Source organism: Dermacentor silvarum, chromosome 7 (assembly GCF_013339745.2).
Source record: "Dermacentor silvarum isolate Dsil-2018 chromosome 7, BIME_Dsil_1.4, whole genome shotgun sequence".
Classification (NCBI taxonomy): domain Eukaryota; kingdom Metazoa; phylum Arthropoda; class Arachnida; order Ixodida; family Ixodidae; genus Dermacentor; species Dermacentor silvarum.
In genome coordinates this window covers 116,216,884-116,234,219 of record NC_051160.1, presented here as the reverse complement: position 1 = coordinate 116,234,219, position 17,336 = coordinate 116,216,884, and the positions used below count along the sequence as shown (strand labels likewise).

The 17,336-nt window shown below is 50.4% G+C and overlaps 1 protein-coding gene across 1 annotated transcript in view; it reads right to left on the bottom strand.

Annotated features, from left to right (window-relative positions):
• Positions 1-17,336, bottom strand: part of LOC125946939 (epoxide hydrolase 4-like) — a 64,374-nt gene that overhangs the window by 11,966 nt on the left and 35,072 nt on the right. The window contains exons 2-3 of the mRNA XM_049671143.1: positions 13,229-13,365; positions 1,302-1,414 (exon numbers count right to left, since the gene is read on the bottom strand). Coding sequence (XP_049527100.1) covers positions 1,302-1,347 — 46 coding nt within the window. The 5' untranslated portion in view covers positions 1,348-1,414; positions 13,229-13,365. The remainder of the gene's footprint in view (positions 1-1,301; positions 1,415-13,228; positions 13,366-17,336) is intronic.

Below are 17,336 nucleotides of genomic sequence, written 5' to 3'. Positions count from 1 at the left end.
TGAAGGGGAATGAGTGCAAGCCGAGCGGAGGACATGCAGTCTACCGATTAATAAGAAGAGCTCATTAATACTTGGTGATTACATTCCCTGTACATTAGCATACGTCTCCAGGTATCATCGGACTTCCAAGAAGAGGCGCGACCTTACCCCGGGGTGACTCAGTCAGCTAAGGCGTTGCGCTGCTGAGCACGAGGTCGCGGGATCAAATCCCGGCCCCGGCGGCCGCATTTCGGTAGAGGCGAAATGCAAAAAGGCCCGTGTGCTTGCGTTGTAGTGCACGTTAAAGAAACCTAGGTGGTCAAAATTAATCCGGAGCCCTCCACTACGGCATGCCGCATAATCAGAACTGGTTTTGGCACGTAAAACCCCAGAATGAAGAGGAGGCGCGACCTATTTATGCCGATAATGGTAGGGCATGGCGTTCAGCAATGCCTACAGCTTGCGCGTATGAACGGCAGATAAAACAGCCTGTGATCACGGTGGTGAAGAGGAAACTATCACCTATATTCTGTGCCATTATACACCGTAACGTGCACAGAGATGCTCACTTACCGCTGTGCTGAAGTTCGACGATCGACCTCTGTCTGAAGAGACACAAAACATATACCTGACTACGTCCAATCGGAGACAGTTACAGCATGTTGTGCGTTTTGCGATCCACTGGACTCAGTGAACGCCTGTAGTATTTCCAGATTTTTTTTCTGCATGATGCTGTCTACTTTTTAACCTTCTTTTCCCCAACCAACGTACATGGTGCCAAACCACATACTTGTTTCTGGCTAACCTCTCTACCTTTCCACTCTCTCGGCATCTCGCTCTGATTGACAAATGTCAAACGGTGTTGGACAATACTTCTTGCGCGATTTTTCCGCCGCAGTACACCTCAGTGAATTAACTCGGAAATTAGTTCACTGTGCGAAATTATGAACCCATCTTTAAACATTTACTGCAGTGATGTGTATTTGCCACTGCAATAGTTTAGGACAAGTGCGAAAATTATAGATATATTTTTGTCTCAGTATCGGTGTCGCTTATATTTTTTTTCAATTGTGTATATAACGCGCTAGTCAATGAAATTGGCTCTTCGTGAATGTCTCCTTCAGTCTTTTCGTGTTGTTTCCGGTGAGCTAACCAGTTAAGAAGAGAAACAGCGTGTTGGAAGACGACTAACAACAGTTTTGAAACACAAAGCGAGAGCAATAATAATGATTATTTGTTGGTCGGCATTAGTAGTCTGAGTGACTTGACCCAGAGACACAAACAACGAGTGTAACAAGAGAAATTTACGCTATAGCACTCACTTAGGTGTTCAAGCAATCCTTTTACATCTTCGATGAGATTCAGCATCAGGTATTGGGCGGTGTCCTCAGGTCTTGTAGTATTGCCATAGCCACGCAAATCTGGTGCAACAACGCTTTAGAGGGAAACAAATACAGAAACGTATATTGAAATACTCAATATAAATGATGATGTAACAAAACTAAGAACGGCGATGATCTTAGTGGTGCTTTCAGATCTAAATCAACAGGAAAAAGGTCGAAGACGAATTCATGCACCGAGATGCAGTCTCAATGTCACAAGTGACGGGAGCTGGTTTGTGGAAAATGTTTTTGGGCGCAGTCAGTTTCGCAGGCGAGATCTTTTAAGCGTGCCTCTTCTTGATGTACAACTACGGGTTCAGTTTTGTGGAGAATAGTGGGCGAGTTGCCTGACTTGAAGATTCTTTTAAATTGTTATTTTCTTCGTTCAGTACCCACCCTTGACGATTCTGTTTGTTCGCACTGCCGTGCTGTATTTTTCATCGCTTCCTTGTTTCTTCATCACTGTCGATCGTTCAATCTCTTAGTTCGTAAAAACCCGGATGACATTCTGCTGCTTCCGGTGGCAGCTGCCAGCAAGTGTCTTCTCCTTCACAGTATTATGTTTACATTGCGGTACATCATGTGTTAGGATGTGTTTCGGGGTATAGGCTTAGTTGTGTCAGTCAGAGACGCCTCCGAGGGCAGCAAGGACGGAATGGCAACAATCACGGCACACATATATTCAAACACACACAAAATGCACGTACAAGGGCACATGGCATGGGGGCAAGCTAGACCAAGCGTCCCTACCAAGCGTTCAGAGCGACTACCACAGCGGACTTACAGTTTGGCTGGCCTTGCGTCGCGCGATGAACGGCACCAGCGGAGATGGCAGGTGAGCCCGCGAGACTTAGGAAGTCTTTAGGAGGTCCCCTCGAGCATCGACGCCGGACCGGGTCCCTCCGACAGCTGGTGTGGTGCGCCGCCCGACAAGCCGCACGAGCGGAGACGGCCGGCTTGCTCTCGCAGACTCTTGTTCGTCTGCTGGGTGACAGGAGCGGAAGACGAATCGTTTAGAGGTCCCCTCGTGCGTTGGGAACTCGACCGGGTCGACCGGGCCCCTCCGACAGCTGTTGGCCTCCCGAACGTTGACGTCCGACCCAAGCCAACGCGTCTTACTTGTTCCGCTTCTCAGCTCCGTCTGCTTTTCCGACATGGCCCTTCTCCTTCTGTAGGCCGCTTCAGCCACGCGTTATTTGCCGATTCGCTGAGCACTCTTGCGTGGCACTTGCTCATTCGTAGGCGTTGTTCTTCTTTATTTTTCTTCCCTGTACGTGCGACACCAGCCACCTCGTGCTTCCACGCTCGAGCGCGTGCACAACCACGCGCAAGGTACGCTCCCCCGGCCACATCGTGACACTTAGACCAGTTTAAGGCGCCGACTCGGCAGGCGGGCTAGCTATAGCACTACATCATTTATTCGCGAAATATATTGCGGAGTGCGATTTGGGATGGATGCACCTGTTCCGCAAGGCGAGGAAGCGTTACTCGGAGATTTTCAAAGGAAGGATGCTGGACTTTCTGGATTTTCGTAGAAAACGCAGAAGTGGGCGCGGAGCTACCTTGTCCGGCTTCGTCTTCCTCTGACGTCCGTGTGCCTCAAACCCGCTTGCACCACTCAAGTACTGTGTTGCGGCTATGCGTTGCATCGCGACCTGAGCTTGAAGTTTAGGTTGGACGCAATATTCATGAAATCGTAAAAGCACTCCTAATTTGCTAGTTTTACGAAATTGTTGGGAGGGCTGGCAGGTATGTAAGTGTGTTTTGCTGCTGTACTTTCTAAATGGGGCGGAAGGTTCAAGTGCGGCCATGCAACTAGACTGTGAACAAGCAGAATTAGTTCACACCTGAAGGGAAGAAGAAATTGAGAGTTCCATTAGCAAGGTCAATAAATGCTGATATAAATATTTACACCAGGCAAAGTTAAACAAAAATAGACGAGGTAACAGAAATTGGCACCTCACCAGGGAATGCTCGTTTGCAAATGTCAGCCTGTCGAGAGAAAAATGCATTCTATCATCATTTCATCTCCATTGACGTCATACGGAACCTCATGGCGACGGCGACGGCGACGGTGACGACGACGGCGACGCCGACGGCAGAAATCTGCTTTGGAGTGTCCATATAATTGCTATCGCAATAAAACGCCCTTTATATAGTGTGTACAAGTGGAAGGCAACGACAATGTTTAATGCAGTTCACATTCTTGGCATGAGAAAATACCACCATGAGCACGACCGTGCCTTATAACTTGTTGCTTTGTATGCTATGGAAAAAAATAAGTTTGATGTGTTAAAATAAAAGGAAAAGGCAACTAGTATATTAAAGATGTATGCAGGTTTCGTGTGCGCATTGGTGCAAAACTAAATTAAAGAAATTTAATAGATCGCGTGCCAAAATGGGTACATCAGAGCGTGACAAAAAAGAAAGCAGGAATGCGCCGCGACTTCTAGTGAAATTGGGAATCAAAATGGCTACTCACCAAATTTGGCGTAAATAGCGCTCAAAATTTTGGAGTTGTCACCACCCTAAAAACAGTGCTTGCATGTAGGCTCCCTAAATATGTAGATCAAACAGTGCCATCTGTAGAACGATGGTAAAGCGGCCAAATTTGAAGTTATGTTTCGTTCGGCCTGTTGTCAAGAAAAGTAGACGTCATTGATGGAGAATGTTTTTACAGTGAAGCTGTCAAGGGCTCAGTCTCCGATGGTGCTGTCCGCGTGTCGAAAAAATTTGGAGGAGGCTCAAGCCTCGCCTTCGAGAGTGGAACGTGATAGCATTAAAAGATCCGTGACTGTTTCTCACACTTCCCGGCAACTGCCGCTTATGTAACCGTAATATTTACCGGGAAACGCTGGCGGTGAACGCTATGCACGAAGGCGCGCGTTCTGGTACGAACGCGACCTCTTTCGTGGGCCAGCCTCCTTTTATCGTTTGCACCTTTAATATTTCAGCCTGAGAAGGTTTAACATAAAAGGCATGCGCTGTCGGTGTTTTGTTTCATGACAATTGTTTGTGGGCTGTCACTCTCAAAATTCCGAGGAATAACTTTGTAAGGAATGGAAGACAGAGTGGGAGCAACTTTAGTGGTAAAATATATTTAGAGGGCTTGCCTGGTTGGGGATGATTTTGTCAGCCGCAGGTGGCATTGCCGACGCCGACGCCAGATTTTCTGCGACACGGGGCCCTAGACGCTATCGCGTTAAAACTCTCATTGGCCGTGTGCTGTATCTGCGAGTGAAAGCGCGCGAGGGACGCTCCCTTTCACGGGGAATGAATGAATAATTTGTAGAGAGCTATACGGAGTAATGATATTAGCTTTATCAGCTGTATAAACTTGGACATGCAGCAGCACCGGCAACACGCAGAACTGCTGTCGACGCCGTCGGCGTTTTGCCCGCGTTCGCTCAAAATGCGTGCGGCGTTGGTGACTGTTGCCGGAGCCTATGATATATTAAATAGGCACTTGGTGCCGCAGCTAAACGTCGCCTCCCTTTCCTCCCCCCCTCCCCCACGGCCTCTCGCGCGACGGAAGAAGACGCGTTTGCTCTACATATATGGTGATTGTAAAGGAGGAAAGAGACGCCTACTTCTGCAGCCCTTAAGCGAGCACGGCGCAGAAAGCGCGTTTGTTCTCCGCCGTGCGTTCACTCCCCGTGAAAGCGCGCGCCCCTCGCGCCCTTTCACTCGCACATACAGCGTTCGGCACGCGGCTACGATTTCATCTCCATTGACGTCATACGGAACCTCACGGCGACGGTGACCGCGACGCCGACGGCAGAAATCTGCTTTTGAGTGTCCATATAATTGCTATCGCAATAAAACTTTATTTTCACAAAGGAGGTTTCCAGGCTTAGGTGGAGCCCTCAGTCCAGGGCCCCTGTGGCCTTTGCCATCTTGCGAGCGCTGTCGATCAGCTTGAGCTGTTCTTCAGGCTTCGAGCAGGATAGCGCAGCCTCCCACTGCTCTGTTGTTGGTGTTTTGTGTACTGGCGCTACCTTTGGTTTTATTGCGATAGCAATTATATGGACACTCAAAAGCAGATTTCTGCCGTCGGCGTCGCCGTCGTCGTCGCCGTCGGAGTGAGGTTCCGTATGACGTCAATGGAGATGAAATCGTCGCCGATATGATAAGTGGTTCTTGAGGGAAAGGGAAAGGTTGGCGCTATCTTCTGCAGCCATTGAGGGAGCACGGCTCAGCGCCAAAATCGTCGCCGCGGTGGTAAGTGGTTCTTGAGGGAAAGGGAAAGGTTGGCGCTATCTTCTGCAGCCCTTGAGGGAGCACGGCTCAGCGCCAAACGCCGTATGCTGTATGTGCGAGTGAAAGGGCGCGAGAGGACGCGCGCTTTCACGGGGAGCGAACGCACGGCGGAGAGCAAACGCGCGTTCTGCGCCATGCTCCTGAAGGGCTGCAGAAGTAGGAGTCTCTTTCCTCCTTTACAATCACCATATATGTAGAGCAAACGCGACTTCTTCCGACGCGCGAGAGGCCGGGAGGGGGGGGGGGAAGGGGAGGGAAGGGAGGCGACGTTTAGCTGCTGCACTAAGTGCCTATTTATATCAGAGGCTCCGGCAACAGTCACCAACGCCGCACGCATTTTGAGCGAACGCCGCACGCATTTTGAGCGAACGCGGGCAAAACGCCGACGGCCTCGACAACAGTTCTGCGTGTTGCCGGTGCTGCTGCATGTCCAAGTTTATACAGCTGATAAAGCTAATATCATTACTCCCTATAGCTCTCTACAATTTTGCTATCGCAATTGATGCTTCGCCTTTCAGGTGAAACTGCGACAACTTTTTTGGCAAGTCCATGTAACGTGGTAAAGCGTCGCGTGTTCCCCGCATAGCGGGTATTTATTGTCATGTGTTGCCGGATAGATTTTGCTGAGTAAACTCAGCTCCAGGCAACCGAGTGCTCTCTACTAAGGTCTTTGTGGGAAGGGGGGTAGATGCTCCTTAGGGCTCTTTGGTTTTCTAAAATTGCTCCATAGCGTCTCGTGACTGTGTCCGGTTCCCCGTCGTGCTGCGCCCCCCAGTTGGCGTAGTGCTCGGGCGTTGGCGTCGGCACGCTGGTTCCCTGTCACAGTCTCATGGCCTGGTGTCCACGTAATGAAGCATCTCGAGAAGGTGATTTTTCTCGTCTTGAGTATGCGGATGGCCACAGTAGATATGCGTCCACTGCTGTACCTTCTGCACTCTTCTTGCGAGTCCGTAAGTATTTCTGCCTCTTCGCCCTGGTGGGTGATGGCGAGTGCGATTCCCGCTTCCTCAGCCTCGAGGATGTTGCCTTTGATCGAAGCGCTAATTGATTTCCCTAAGCTGGTGATCAACAACGCTGACTACCGCCCCGGAGTGTTCTTTGTATGTGGTCGCATCGACGTATAACACGTCTTTTCTCCGCGCGAGATATCTTTCGTGTGCTTGCGATCTTGCCTTTCTTCTGTCCTTGTGTATTTTAGGATGCATGTTTTTTTTGGTATCGAGCTGATCTGAATGATCTCTCGAATATCCTTAGGTATGCTTTCCGTGCTGTTAATTTCTCTGCTAGCATCCTCATGCCCAGTATCTTCAGCGTGTTCCTGCCCGTTGGGCCTCATTTCTGCGCCTCATTTTCTGCGCAAGAAGGTGAGCTTCGATGTGTTCGTGCACTGTGCTGTTTATGCCCAATTTAAGGAATTTCTCTGTCGAGATTTTGACCGGCAGTCCGAGAGCGCATTTATAAGCTTTCCTGAGCATTGCCTCTAATTGTTCCTTTTCCTCCTCGAGCGGGGTTTGGTAGGGGACACTGTATACAATCCTACTGACCAGGAGGGCCTGTACTAGCCTACATGTGTCCTCTTCCTTCATACCTCATCGTCTCTTTGAGATTCTTGCGATCATCCTCGTGGTCTGCGCTGTGGTGATTGCGAGCTGTCTGATCGTGTGATCCACACGACAGTTGCTTTGTATCCACATGCCAAGGATCTTAACTTGGGATACCTCCGGAACCTTCTTCCCCCCTATGTAGATGTCTATGGAGTTTTGCAGATTGTATCCTGTTCTGTAGACTCTGAGCACTTCGGATTTCTCCGGGGAGCATGCAAGTCCGCAGTGTTCGGTGTATGCGTGGATTGTATCTGCTGCACTCTGCAGAAGATCTTGTTTTTCTAAGGATCTCCTGGTCACCCAGATTGTGACGTCGTCTGCGTAGATGGCATGCCTGAGTACTTCATTTTTTTCGAGCTTCCGTGCTAATCCGACCATAACAATGTTAAAAACTATAGGAGATATCACAGAACCTTGCAGTGCTCCCTTCGGGGGCATGTTGAAGGTGTCAGTCCTGATGCCTCCTAGATTAATGGTGGCGGTTCTGTTACTGAGGAAAGATTTGATGTAGTTGTGTATTCTTTGCCCGCAACCAATGTTGCTCAACTCCTCCAGCACAGCTCTATGACTTACATTGCCGAAGGCCGCTTTAAGATCGAGCGCAAGCACGATATTTTCTCCGTATTTCGGGATGTTAGTAAGCACCTCTTCCTTGATCTGCAGGAGGATGTCTTGTGTTGAGAGGCATTTTCTGAATCTAAACATAGTGTGCGGCATGAGCTCGTTATCCTCCAGGTGAGTCTCCAACCTCTGAAGCATAATTCTCTCGTATACTTTTCCCAAGCAGGACGTTAGTGAAATGGGTCGCATATTTTCCAGGCAGGGAGTCTTTCCGGACTTCGCAATCATTACTATTTCCGCATGTCTCCAGTCGTCCGGGGTGGTCCCCCGTTCCCAGTGTTTGATGACGAATTCTGTAAATCGTTTGATAGAGTTTTCGTCCAGGTTCCTTATCATGGCGTTGGTGATGCCATCCTTCCCTGGCGTGGTGTTCTTTGTGGCAGACATCACAGCATGTCTGACTTCTTCTGTGGTAATGGGTTCATTTAAAGCGGGATTTACTTCACCCGTGTATGCCAAGTTGCAGTTGACGTCCTTTGTATCCCCAGCATAGCGCTGCTTGATGTCCTCTAGCATTTCCTGATCTGTGCCTTGGAATCGGTACGCGATCCGTTGGGTCGTCTTACGATTTTCGGACTTGGTCATGGTTGGGTCTATAAGAGCCCTTAGCAGGGCCCATGTCTTTTTCCAGCCTAGGGTCACCTGTAGCTCGTTGCATTTTTGGTCCCAGTTGTGCCCTGAGGGTTCTGTTGCATACTCTTCGGCTTGTCTCGTGACCTCGACGATCTTAAGTCTGAGTTTCCTGTTGTGCTTCTGCCGTTTCCATCTTCTTAGTAGCCAAAGTTGGGCGTCCCATAGGTGTAACAGATGCGTATCCACCTCGGGTGTGTTGGTGGTGAGGGCTACCTCTCGGGATAGCCTTTTGCAGTCTGCCTTGATTCCTGCGACCCAGCTCGTAATTCCTGCGATCTCAGGGTCTTCGGACTCCGCCCTAGTTTTTCTATAGGCTACCCAGTCGGTGAGCCTAGCCTGGCCAAGTCTTTCCTGATCGGGAGGGTTTTAATCTTAATGCGCAAAATACAATGGTCGCTGCCGAGCGTTTCCCCGTCATTTTCCCATCGAGCATCCCTTACACCTCTGGCGACTGTCAAGTCTGGGCATGAATCTCGGTTGATACTGTTCCCCACTCGCGTGGGTTGGGTGTGGTCTGTGATGAGACTGATCCTTCTGCAATCCGCTTCTCTGGCTAGATCCCTGCCTTTTTGAGTTTCCTTAACAAAGCCCCAGCTTTTGTGCCAGGCATTAAAATCCCCCAGGATGACGAGACCCTCCTTGCCTGCTGCTTGTTCGGCCTTGCGTAGCAGGTAGCCAAAGTTTGCCTTCCTCTGGCTGGGTGGGCTGTAATTGTTGAGGAGAAAGATGCTTTCTTGGCTTCTTTTCGGAGTGATGATTTCAATAAAGACGTGGTCAATGTCCGTTGCGTCGATGTCGTGTCTGATTGCGGTGACCACTTTGGCAACCAGCGTCGCAACCTTACTTTGCCCCTGCCCCTCATACACTTAGTAGCCCGCAAGAGTGGGTGAGCAGCCGGTTTCCTGTCGGGCGATTATGATTGGCTGAGCTCTGCAGCTATTGATGTGTAGTTTAAGAAGACCCTGCTTTCTGCGAATCCCGCGGCAGTTCCACTGCCATATATGGAGGGTTTCCAACTTGATCGAGCATTTACGGTAGCTCGCCATGGTCAGCCGATGGCCTAGTATAGGGTTTAGTTCTGGATTTCATGCCCGTAAATTGTACTAGGCGTTCTCTATCCTTGCGGGCCTCCTCTTGGAGGTTAGAAACGAGGTTGCTAAGATTCGCTAGTGCATTGTTCATGGCTACCATGGTGGTTGCGAATTCCTGCCGCCTTATGGTGGCCGACTGAGTTTCGTCTGTTTGTGGGTTTGATTTTGTCCGCCCGGTTCTCAGTGCCTTAAGTTCATCTATGAGCTCGTTGAGCTTCTGTCTAAGCTCATCCTTTTCTGCCCTGAGAGCATGAATAGTTTGCGTTAGCTCGTTTACTTCGTCGTTCTGCGTGTTCGTGCTCTTTGGAGCAGTGGGAGAGGCTGAAAAAAGATGCGCTTTCCAGCTCACCTTACTGTCTTCTTCCTTCTTGGTTATGGTCTTCTTCTGCTGCTTCTTTTTCGTTTCCGGAGCCTGCCTGGTCATGGACGCGGATCTAGACCTTGATCTGGACCTGGATGTCGAGCTGGAGCCCCTACTGAACCAGCGTTTCCTGGTCCGGCCACGTCCGCCGGCGTTCCTGGCTTCGGCGCCTGGTTCCTCTTGTTTTCTCGCCCGTGGGCTCTTCGGTTTCCTGAGGCGTTCCTTGCACTCCATTGCCCGTGTGGGGTGTGCTTCCTTGCATAGCGCAGACTTGGGCTCGCAGATGTGTACGTCCTCGATGACTGGTTCGGCGCAGTTTGAGCAGACAACGGCGTCAGATGTCGGGCATACATCCGCCCTATGCCCAGGCTTGAAGCATATATAGCAGACTTGCCGCGATGACAGGTAGAGGTAGCAACGTGTATCACAGCCGTAGTAGTAAACGTAGCGGGGGGACGATCTTGCCCTCTAAGGTAATGACCACAGTTTGGGAGTTTCCAAGCATTCTTGCATAAAGTATTTTGATTCCTCGGGTACGTACTCGAAGATGGGCTTGTTATTCGGTCGGCGTTGTACCGGAGTCCAGTCCATGAATCACACCTTTACACGAATTGTCCGGCGCTGCCGCGTAAGCGGTCACTGCATAGTCTTTTGCACCAAAACGTTGACTTGGGACTCTCTGCACAACATTGGCAGTCACCATGCTTGGCGTGCTGATTATGGCGATGTTCGATCCGTTGCGCAACCGTATAAGCAAGTTGCCTTCGTTGCACATGTCTGGGTTTCCACATGCTTTGGTTATAGCCCGGGCCATCTGATGCGTGCTCAGTTGACTGATGTTGAGCCCATTCTTCAGTCTAATGATGACTGAAATCGGTCTTCGGCAGTGGAGGTAGCTTCTTTTGGCGAAGGGGATTCCCCTTTAGTTTGGGCTGGCTCGATACTGATTTGCCCACTGCTTCGGTCCCAGTCTCCGGAACGGCGATCAGCCTTCAGTTGTGATATTTTGCAGTGAACCATCCCCCGTTGTCAAGGGTTTTCTTTTTCGAGAGGTCGGTAGCATTGTCTTCACGTTGGGGGTTCTATTCGATTAGCGTCGTGGCTCCGATCGTCGCAGACACGTCGTCGTCAGTCATCCTGGCGTGTCCCGCACGAGCAGGAGCAGTGTTCCGTCGGGCCGTCGGCCCGACGACGCTTAGGCTTAGAGCAGCGTTCTTCTCCGCGGATCTTCGAACAAGCAGAGAAGGGGGAATTTGGACTTACGGTTGAAAACCGGTTATCCACGCATTTCACTTAATTAGTAGAAGACGATGCAGTACTGCATTTTCGGCGACGTCGAGGTTTTCCGTGTGAAATGAGGCGTCGAGGCAGGAGCTCATGCGAAGTGCGACCGCACCGTTTGGCCCCCTAGCGTCGTCTCTTTCACGGGAAGCGAACACACTGGCGGAGAGCAAACGCGACTTCTTCCGTCGCGCGAAAGGCCTTGGGGGGGACGGGAGGGAGGGAGGGGAGGCGACGTTTAGCTGCGGCACTAAATGCGTATCTTGTGACCGGCAGTTTTGTTTCGCACTTTTAATACTTCAGTCTGAGAATATTTAGCATAAGAGGCATGCGCTGCCGGTGTTTTGTTTCATGACATTTGTTTATGGGCTGTCAGTGCTCAAAATTCTGAGGAGCTGTATAAACTTGGACATGTAGCAGCACCAGCAACGCGCAGAAGTGTTGTCGACGGCGGCATCGTTTCGCCCACGTTCGCACCGAACGCGCGCGGCGTTGGTGACGTGTTTATGAAGAACAGTCGCCTACCACGTAGTCGGTTCTTGTGCGACACATTCTACGTTCATAACTGCTGATGACGACGACCCAACGGAACTTGAACTCCGGGCGATAGGCTGGGCAGTAGACCAGGTCTCAAGCAACACGCATGGAAAACACATCAATATATACACAGACTCCCAATATGCGCTGCATGCTTGCAAGTCCCGCCACACAGCCTCATCAGAAGTTCTGGTCAAGCAGGCCTTCAGGTGTGCAGAGGTCCGCGGGGTCACTGCAACACTTCATTGGATCCCTGGTCACCAGGGCATCGAGGGAAATGAGAGAGCCCATGAGGCGGCGCGCGCCCTTCTTTCCAACCGCGTCATCTCCCAGCATCCTTCAGGGACCCTCAGCACCAGTACAACTAGCACGACAAAAGGACCACCGTATGACCCAGACAGAGCTCTGTGAGTAGCAGCCAACCGACGCAAGAGGGAACTCCGCGCGAGTGTCCCGCCACACCCAAACCCACTTCCCGTGGGTCTTCCCAGGTCGGGGCAGGTGCTGCTGCATAGGCTCCGTTCCGGCTTCGTGCTCACACCGGACGTGCTGGAGTGGCGGCGGCAGTACCGGCCACGCCGCGAGAGACGCCCTACTTTCCCTTCTCCTGACTCCCTTCCATCGCAGGAACCTGGACCCTCGCCAGCCTTTGAGGACGAATAAGCACCCCAGGAGCCGCACAGGTGTCCTGACTGCGGCGTGGCCACGCGACCATCCGCAGCCCATTTGTTTTGGGAGTGCCAGCGCTACGCTAAGCAGCGGGACCACCACCTGAGGGCGGTGCAAGTGTCTTCCTATGAGGAGCGGATTAGGCCGGCAACTGGATTGGCGGATTCCGACAGGGCCATTCTGGACTCACTCTTGGGTTTCGCCAAGGACACGCAGCTTCTAGGACGGCTCTAATTTCTCCTTCCCTCTCCCCTTTCTATTCCACATAACACGCCTTCCAGCCATCCTAAAATAAATACATTTTTATCATCGCCATCATCATAAAGAACGTGCCAACCTTTGCCGTACACCCTATGGCGGTGTATCCCTGTGGTCACTAAATAAATAAAAACCACCGTAACATATATATTTCTCATTCTTTAATAGTTCAAATAACCAATGACATCATATCATCTTAATAGTCATAATTGGAAATACATAATTCTAACAGCTTCGCTGGTCTTCCATGTTCACCCCTATGGAAGGGCTGACAGTTTTTTATGCTCATCTGGCCCTAAGGTTTTTCGTGGCATGTTACTGCGGTGACGTATTCATATCGCCACATTTATTGAATAAGCTTCCAGCCGATAAACATCAGTCGTCCTGTGCTCTTCTACAGTCGTTCTCATCCGTTTGCGCGTACTTTCTAGTAAAATCCAATCTGCATTTCAGATGCGGTTTGTTGCACTGGCCATAAAGCTTTTTCAGTTCTATCAGCTCAGAACTACGCCACATATGCGTTACAAGAGTTCACAAAGACGTCATCCTTACCAAAATTCCTCACCAAGACTAGGTATTTGCCTGTTCCAAGAGTACCAAAAGTCGAGAAATCCGTGCAGGAAAAGTAAGATAGGCTTGTCTGTGTCATTCTCCGTGCATCCCTTCGTCACATAATGAAGAGTGATGTTCTGAAAAGTGGCCATATAAATAAAAAACTAATACACATTCAGCGCACATGTTGCAATGTATTTAAACCGGAGATGTAGTGACGCAGTTATTTAAAAGCTTGAGAACTAAAAGCGACGCATTGAATTTTGCTTACAAGAAATGCTCAAGATCATGAAATGCTGTGTAATGTGTAATGCCATGTAATGTTTATCTTTCTCTACTCTAAAGCGACAACCTTATGCCATGCAATTTTTATCTGAATGCACTATATAGCTCACAAGCTATGACGAAATACAAACCATACCCGTTCTTGGCCATTTATCCAGAATGCGTATTTCGGCAGTATGCTTTTTCTTTGCTTGAAGTTTCTTGGCTGAGAAAATCCATTTCGGTGCTATGGCATAGGTGCAAGCGCCATATCCTCAGGCAACAAGGGTTTCGGTCGGTACAATGTTCTCACACTCACGTGAACAACACGGCCGCGCGAAGGATAATTTACCCAGTGAGTAAATGTTGTAGTATACAAAATGTACAAGAGAAGAAATATGAACACTTAGAGAGTGTGGTAATTTTAAATTGTCTTCTAAAAGGTATTCTGTGTTAATCAGCGAAAGAAACTGTTGAATGTCGCGAGCTAGAGTGTCACTTTGCCACATGTGAACATAATTAAAGGGATACAGACACAAAATCTGAAAATTTTACGAAAATGCTGAAAATGAATCCTCAGTGTGTGATTACACCGAAAATAAGTAGTCACTCAGCTCATTTTTGAGCCGATGGCTTTATTTTTGGCGTTTTTGTGAGCGCACGCTTCGCCGCCCAACCCGCGGGAGTTGGAAGGCGTGACGTCACGACACCCTCGTCGGATAGCCAGCCAGCCGGCCGCGGTCATTCGAAGCGCGCCGACACCGCCATCGCGAGCATGGATTCGAGTTCTGGTGCCTCTACCAGCGATGAGTACACGTCTTAAGACGAGTACCATTGCAACTTGGCAAGAAATATTACCGCTTACGGTTACGAGCCTTCCGCGTCAAGCGACGAAGAAGAGCAGGCGGCCGTGGAAGTGCCGGTCAGGTTTTCGCGAACCGTAGCGTGAATATTTCGCTCTGCACCAGACACTTGTGCAAGAATTATTTGTCATTTCCTCTGTAAACTTGCTTTTTCAAGAGCGCACGCAGACGAGGAAGCTGCGGGGTACTTCAGCACTGCGGGGATGACTGAATAGTTGTTAATGCCGTCGGCGTGAGCAAATGCTGTGAGGTATCAGTACCTCCGAGACTCTCACGTTGACTTCGCCAGCCACCCGACAGATGGCAGCACCTGTCTGGCGTTCTTTTTTACGCTTTTAGCCTGTGGAGAAGCAGAACTGTGTGTGTGTCTGCCCCGCTGCCATGTAGGACTGATCTCGTGAGTCGCGCTTGCGCACGCTAGCCTTGTATTGTTTTACTACGCTTTGCCAACATTTTTAAAGACATTACTGCCTTCGTGCCCAGCCTCGGGCATCTTGCCCCAGCCAAGCCCTCGCACAAGAAGGCTGCAAGTGAACGAAAACAGTACAGACATCTTTTCGCCTCCTCTTTTCAAACGCGCCGCTGATCGTTTCTGCCTTGCGTTTTCGTGAGAAGACCGATGGGACAGTGTCAGGCTTTAGGCTTTGCCTTTTGAGTGGCATGCCGAGGCTTTTCAGCACAGCCGGGCTGGTCACATAATCATCGTCGACGAAGTGGTCCGCGCAAACTAAGCAATTTTTAGAGGTCTCCAGGCTGTGCGTGATGGCTGACAGGTAGATATACAAAGTTTACGCACCTTCTCGTCTCTGGGAAACGTGTGCGACGGCGCGTCACGACCGACGATGCTGTTATAACAGCAATGTCTGGGCATTTCCTTCCGACGCGACGAATGCGGCAATACCGAGCGACGACCGCGGGAAGGCGCATTTAAGACACACCACCTGCGTGGAGCGCCGAACGGTGGTAACGTTTCAGAGGGACCACGTGCGAAGATCGCCGAAAGGGGTTAAACAAACGCTGCCGGAAACACAGCGACGGCTGTGGCCGACCTTGGCCGCGCGCGCGCGCGTGGGTGGGTGTTATGACGTCAAATTTCAGCTTTCGCCGGCGGCCGCTTGGAGGCAAGGTGCAACATAAAGTTGCAAAAACGAAAACATGTTTCTCGTTATTTTTTTCAAAGCAGCGTGTTGTATTCGTCATTTTCAACAGTTTAACTTTCGTTCCGACGCAAAAAACCACTTGCCAAATTTTGTGTCCGTATCCCTTTAAGGCTTGGATACTCTATATGCCGTGGTGGAACATACCTCATCCTGGATGATTGGCCAAGAACGGGCACGCGCCCAGTGGCACATATTCTATGGATAAATCGAAGCGAGTAAAGTGAATCCAAGAATTTGTGGCCAAGAAATATATTTGTCCATTGCAATGTCAGATCGGTGTACACACTGCACAGTGCTTTTAATATCTTTAAGCCGACATTATATCTTCATGCTTGATGTAGGAATCATTGTGGAGAGAGAGAGAATAAACTTTAATAAAAAGAGCACGCGAGCGTAGGTAGCTCCCCCGCTCTGCAGTGGGTGGTCCCCTCAGTCCAGGAGTCCAGCGGCCTTAGCTGCCCTTCTCGCTCGGTTGACCAGGTTGAGCTGGTCCGTCGAGTCGGAGCTGGACAGCGCTGCCTCCCATTGCCGTGTGGTGGGGTGTGTTATGGGTGTTAGCTGTGGTGTGTTTGCGCAAGCCCATACCATGTGGTAAAGTGTTGCACATTGATCACAGTGTGGCCATTTATAGGAATACAGCGCAGGGTGTATGGCGTGGTAAAGACTCAAACGTGGATATGTGTTTGTTTGGAGTTTTCGCCATATTACGGCCTCCTCTCGCGTCAGAGAATTATGAGGTGGGGGTAGTGTTCTTCGTGAAAGGCGATAGTGTTGTAGGATGTGAGTGTAGGTTAATGGTATGGGCTCTGGTTGGAACTGCTCGGCGCGGTCATCTCGCGGCTCCCGGTGTGCATGCGCTCGGGCGTAGGCGTGTGCCTGCTGATTGCCGCGTAAGGACTCATGCCCCGGAGTCCACACGATTTGTATGTATGGTGGCAGCGGGTGCGCTCCATTCAGAATGCGATGTGCAGCCCTGGAAATATTGGCCCTGGGGTAATTTCTGCATGCCGTCTGAGAGTCCGTCAGAACTATGACGCAATCCCACTGCGGTCTCGTCGTGATGGCTAACGCTATCGCTAGTTCCTCTGCCTCCGCAGCGCTCACTCTGGAAACCGACGATGCATTTATTTCGGTCCCGTGATTGTCGACTACGCTGGTGACGAATGTGGTGCTTCTTGCGGTGCTGGCCGCGTCTACGTACAAGACATTGGGGTGGTTTCCATACTTTCTCGCGAGCGCCTGCGCTCGGGCTTGTCTCCGTCCGATGTGGAAGTTTGGGTGCATGTTCCTGGGAATCGGTGAGACGTACATAGTTTCTTGTATTCGTGTTGGGACTTTGGTCAGTTCGCTGGTCTTCCGTACGGAATATCCAAGACGTTCCAAGACGCAGCGTCCCGCTATTGTGCGTAGTAGTCTTTCCTTCTGGCTTACCAGGTGGGCCTCTATGATTTCCCGTGCGTTGTTGTACACCCCTGTCTCCTCGAGGCGAAAAGTAGCCGTTCCGGGTGGGAGTCCGAGCGCTTGCTTATACGCCTTGCGTATCAGCCGGCCGAGTACCTCCACTTCCGCGTTCCTTAAATTTAAATATGGTGCCGAGTACGCAATGCGGCTCACAATCAGAGCCTGCACTAATCGAATAAGGTCCTGTTCCTTGAGTCCCCTCTTCCTGCTAGTAATTCGTTGAATCATGCGCAAGATCTGCGTGGTCGTGTGTTGTAGCTTCTGTATGGCCCCCGTGCTTTTGTAATTGTAAGCCAAGGATCCGAAGTCTGTCTACCTTGGTAATCTCTCTAGGACCTATTCGCAGGTGGATGGTTGGTG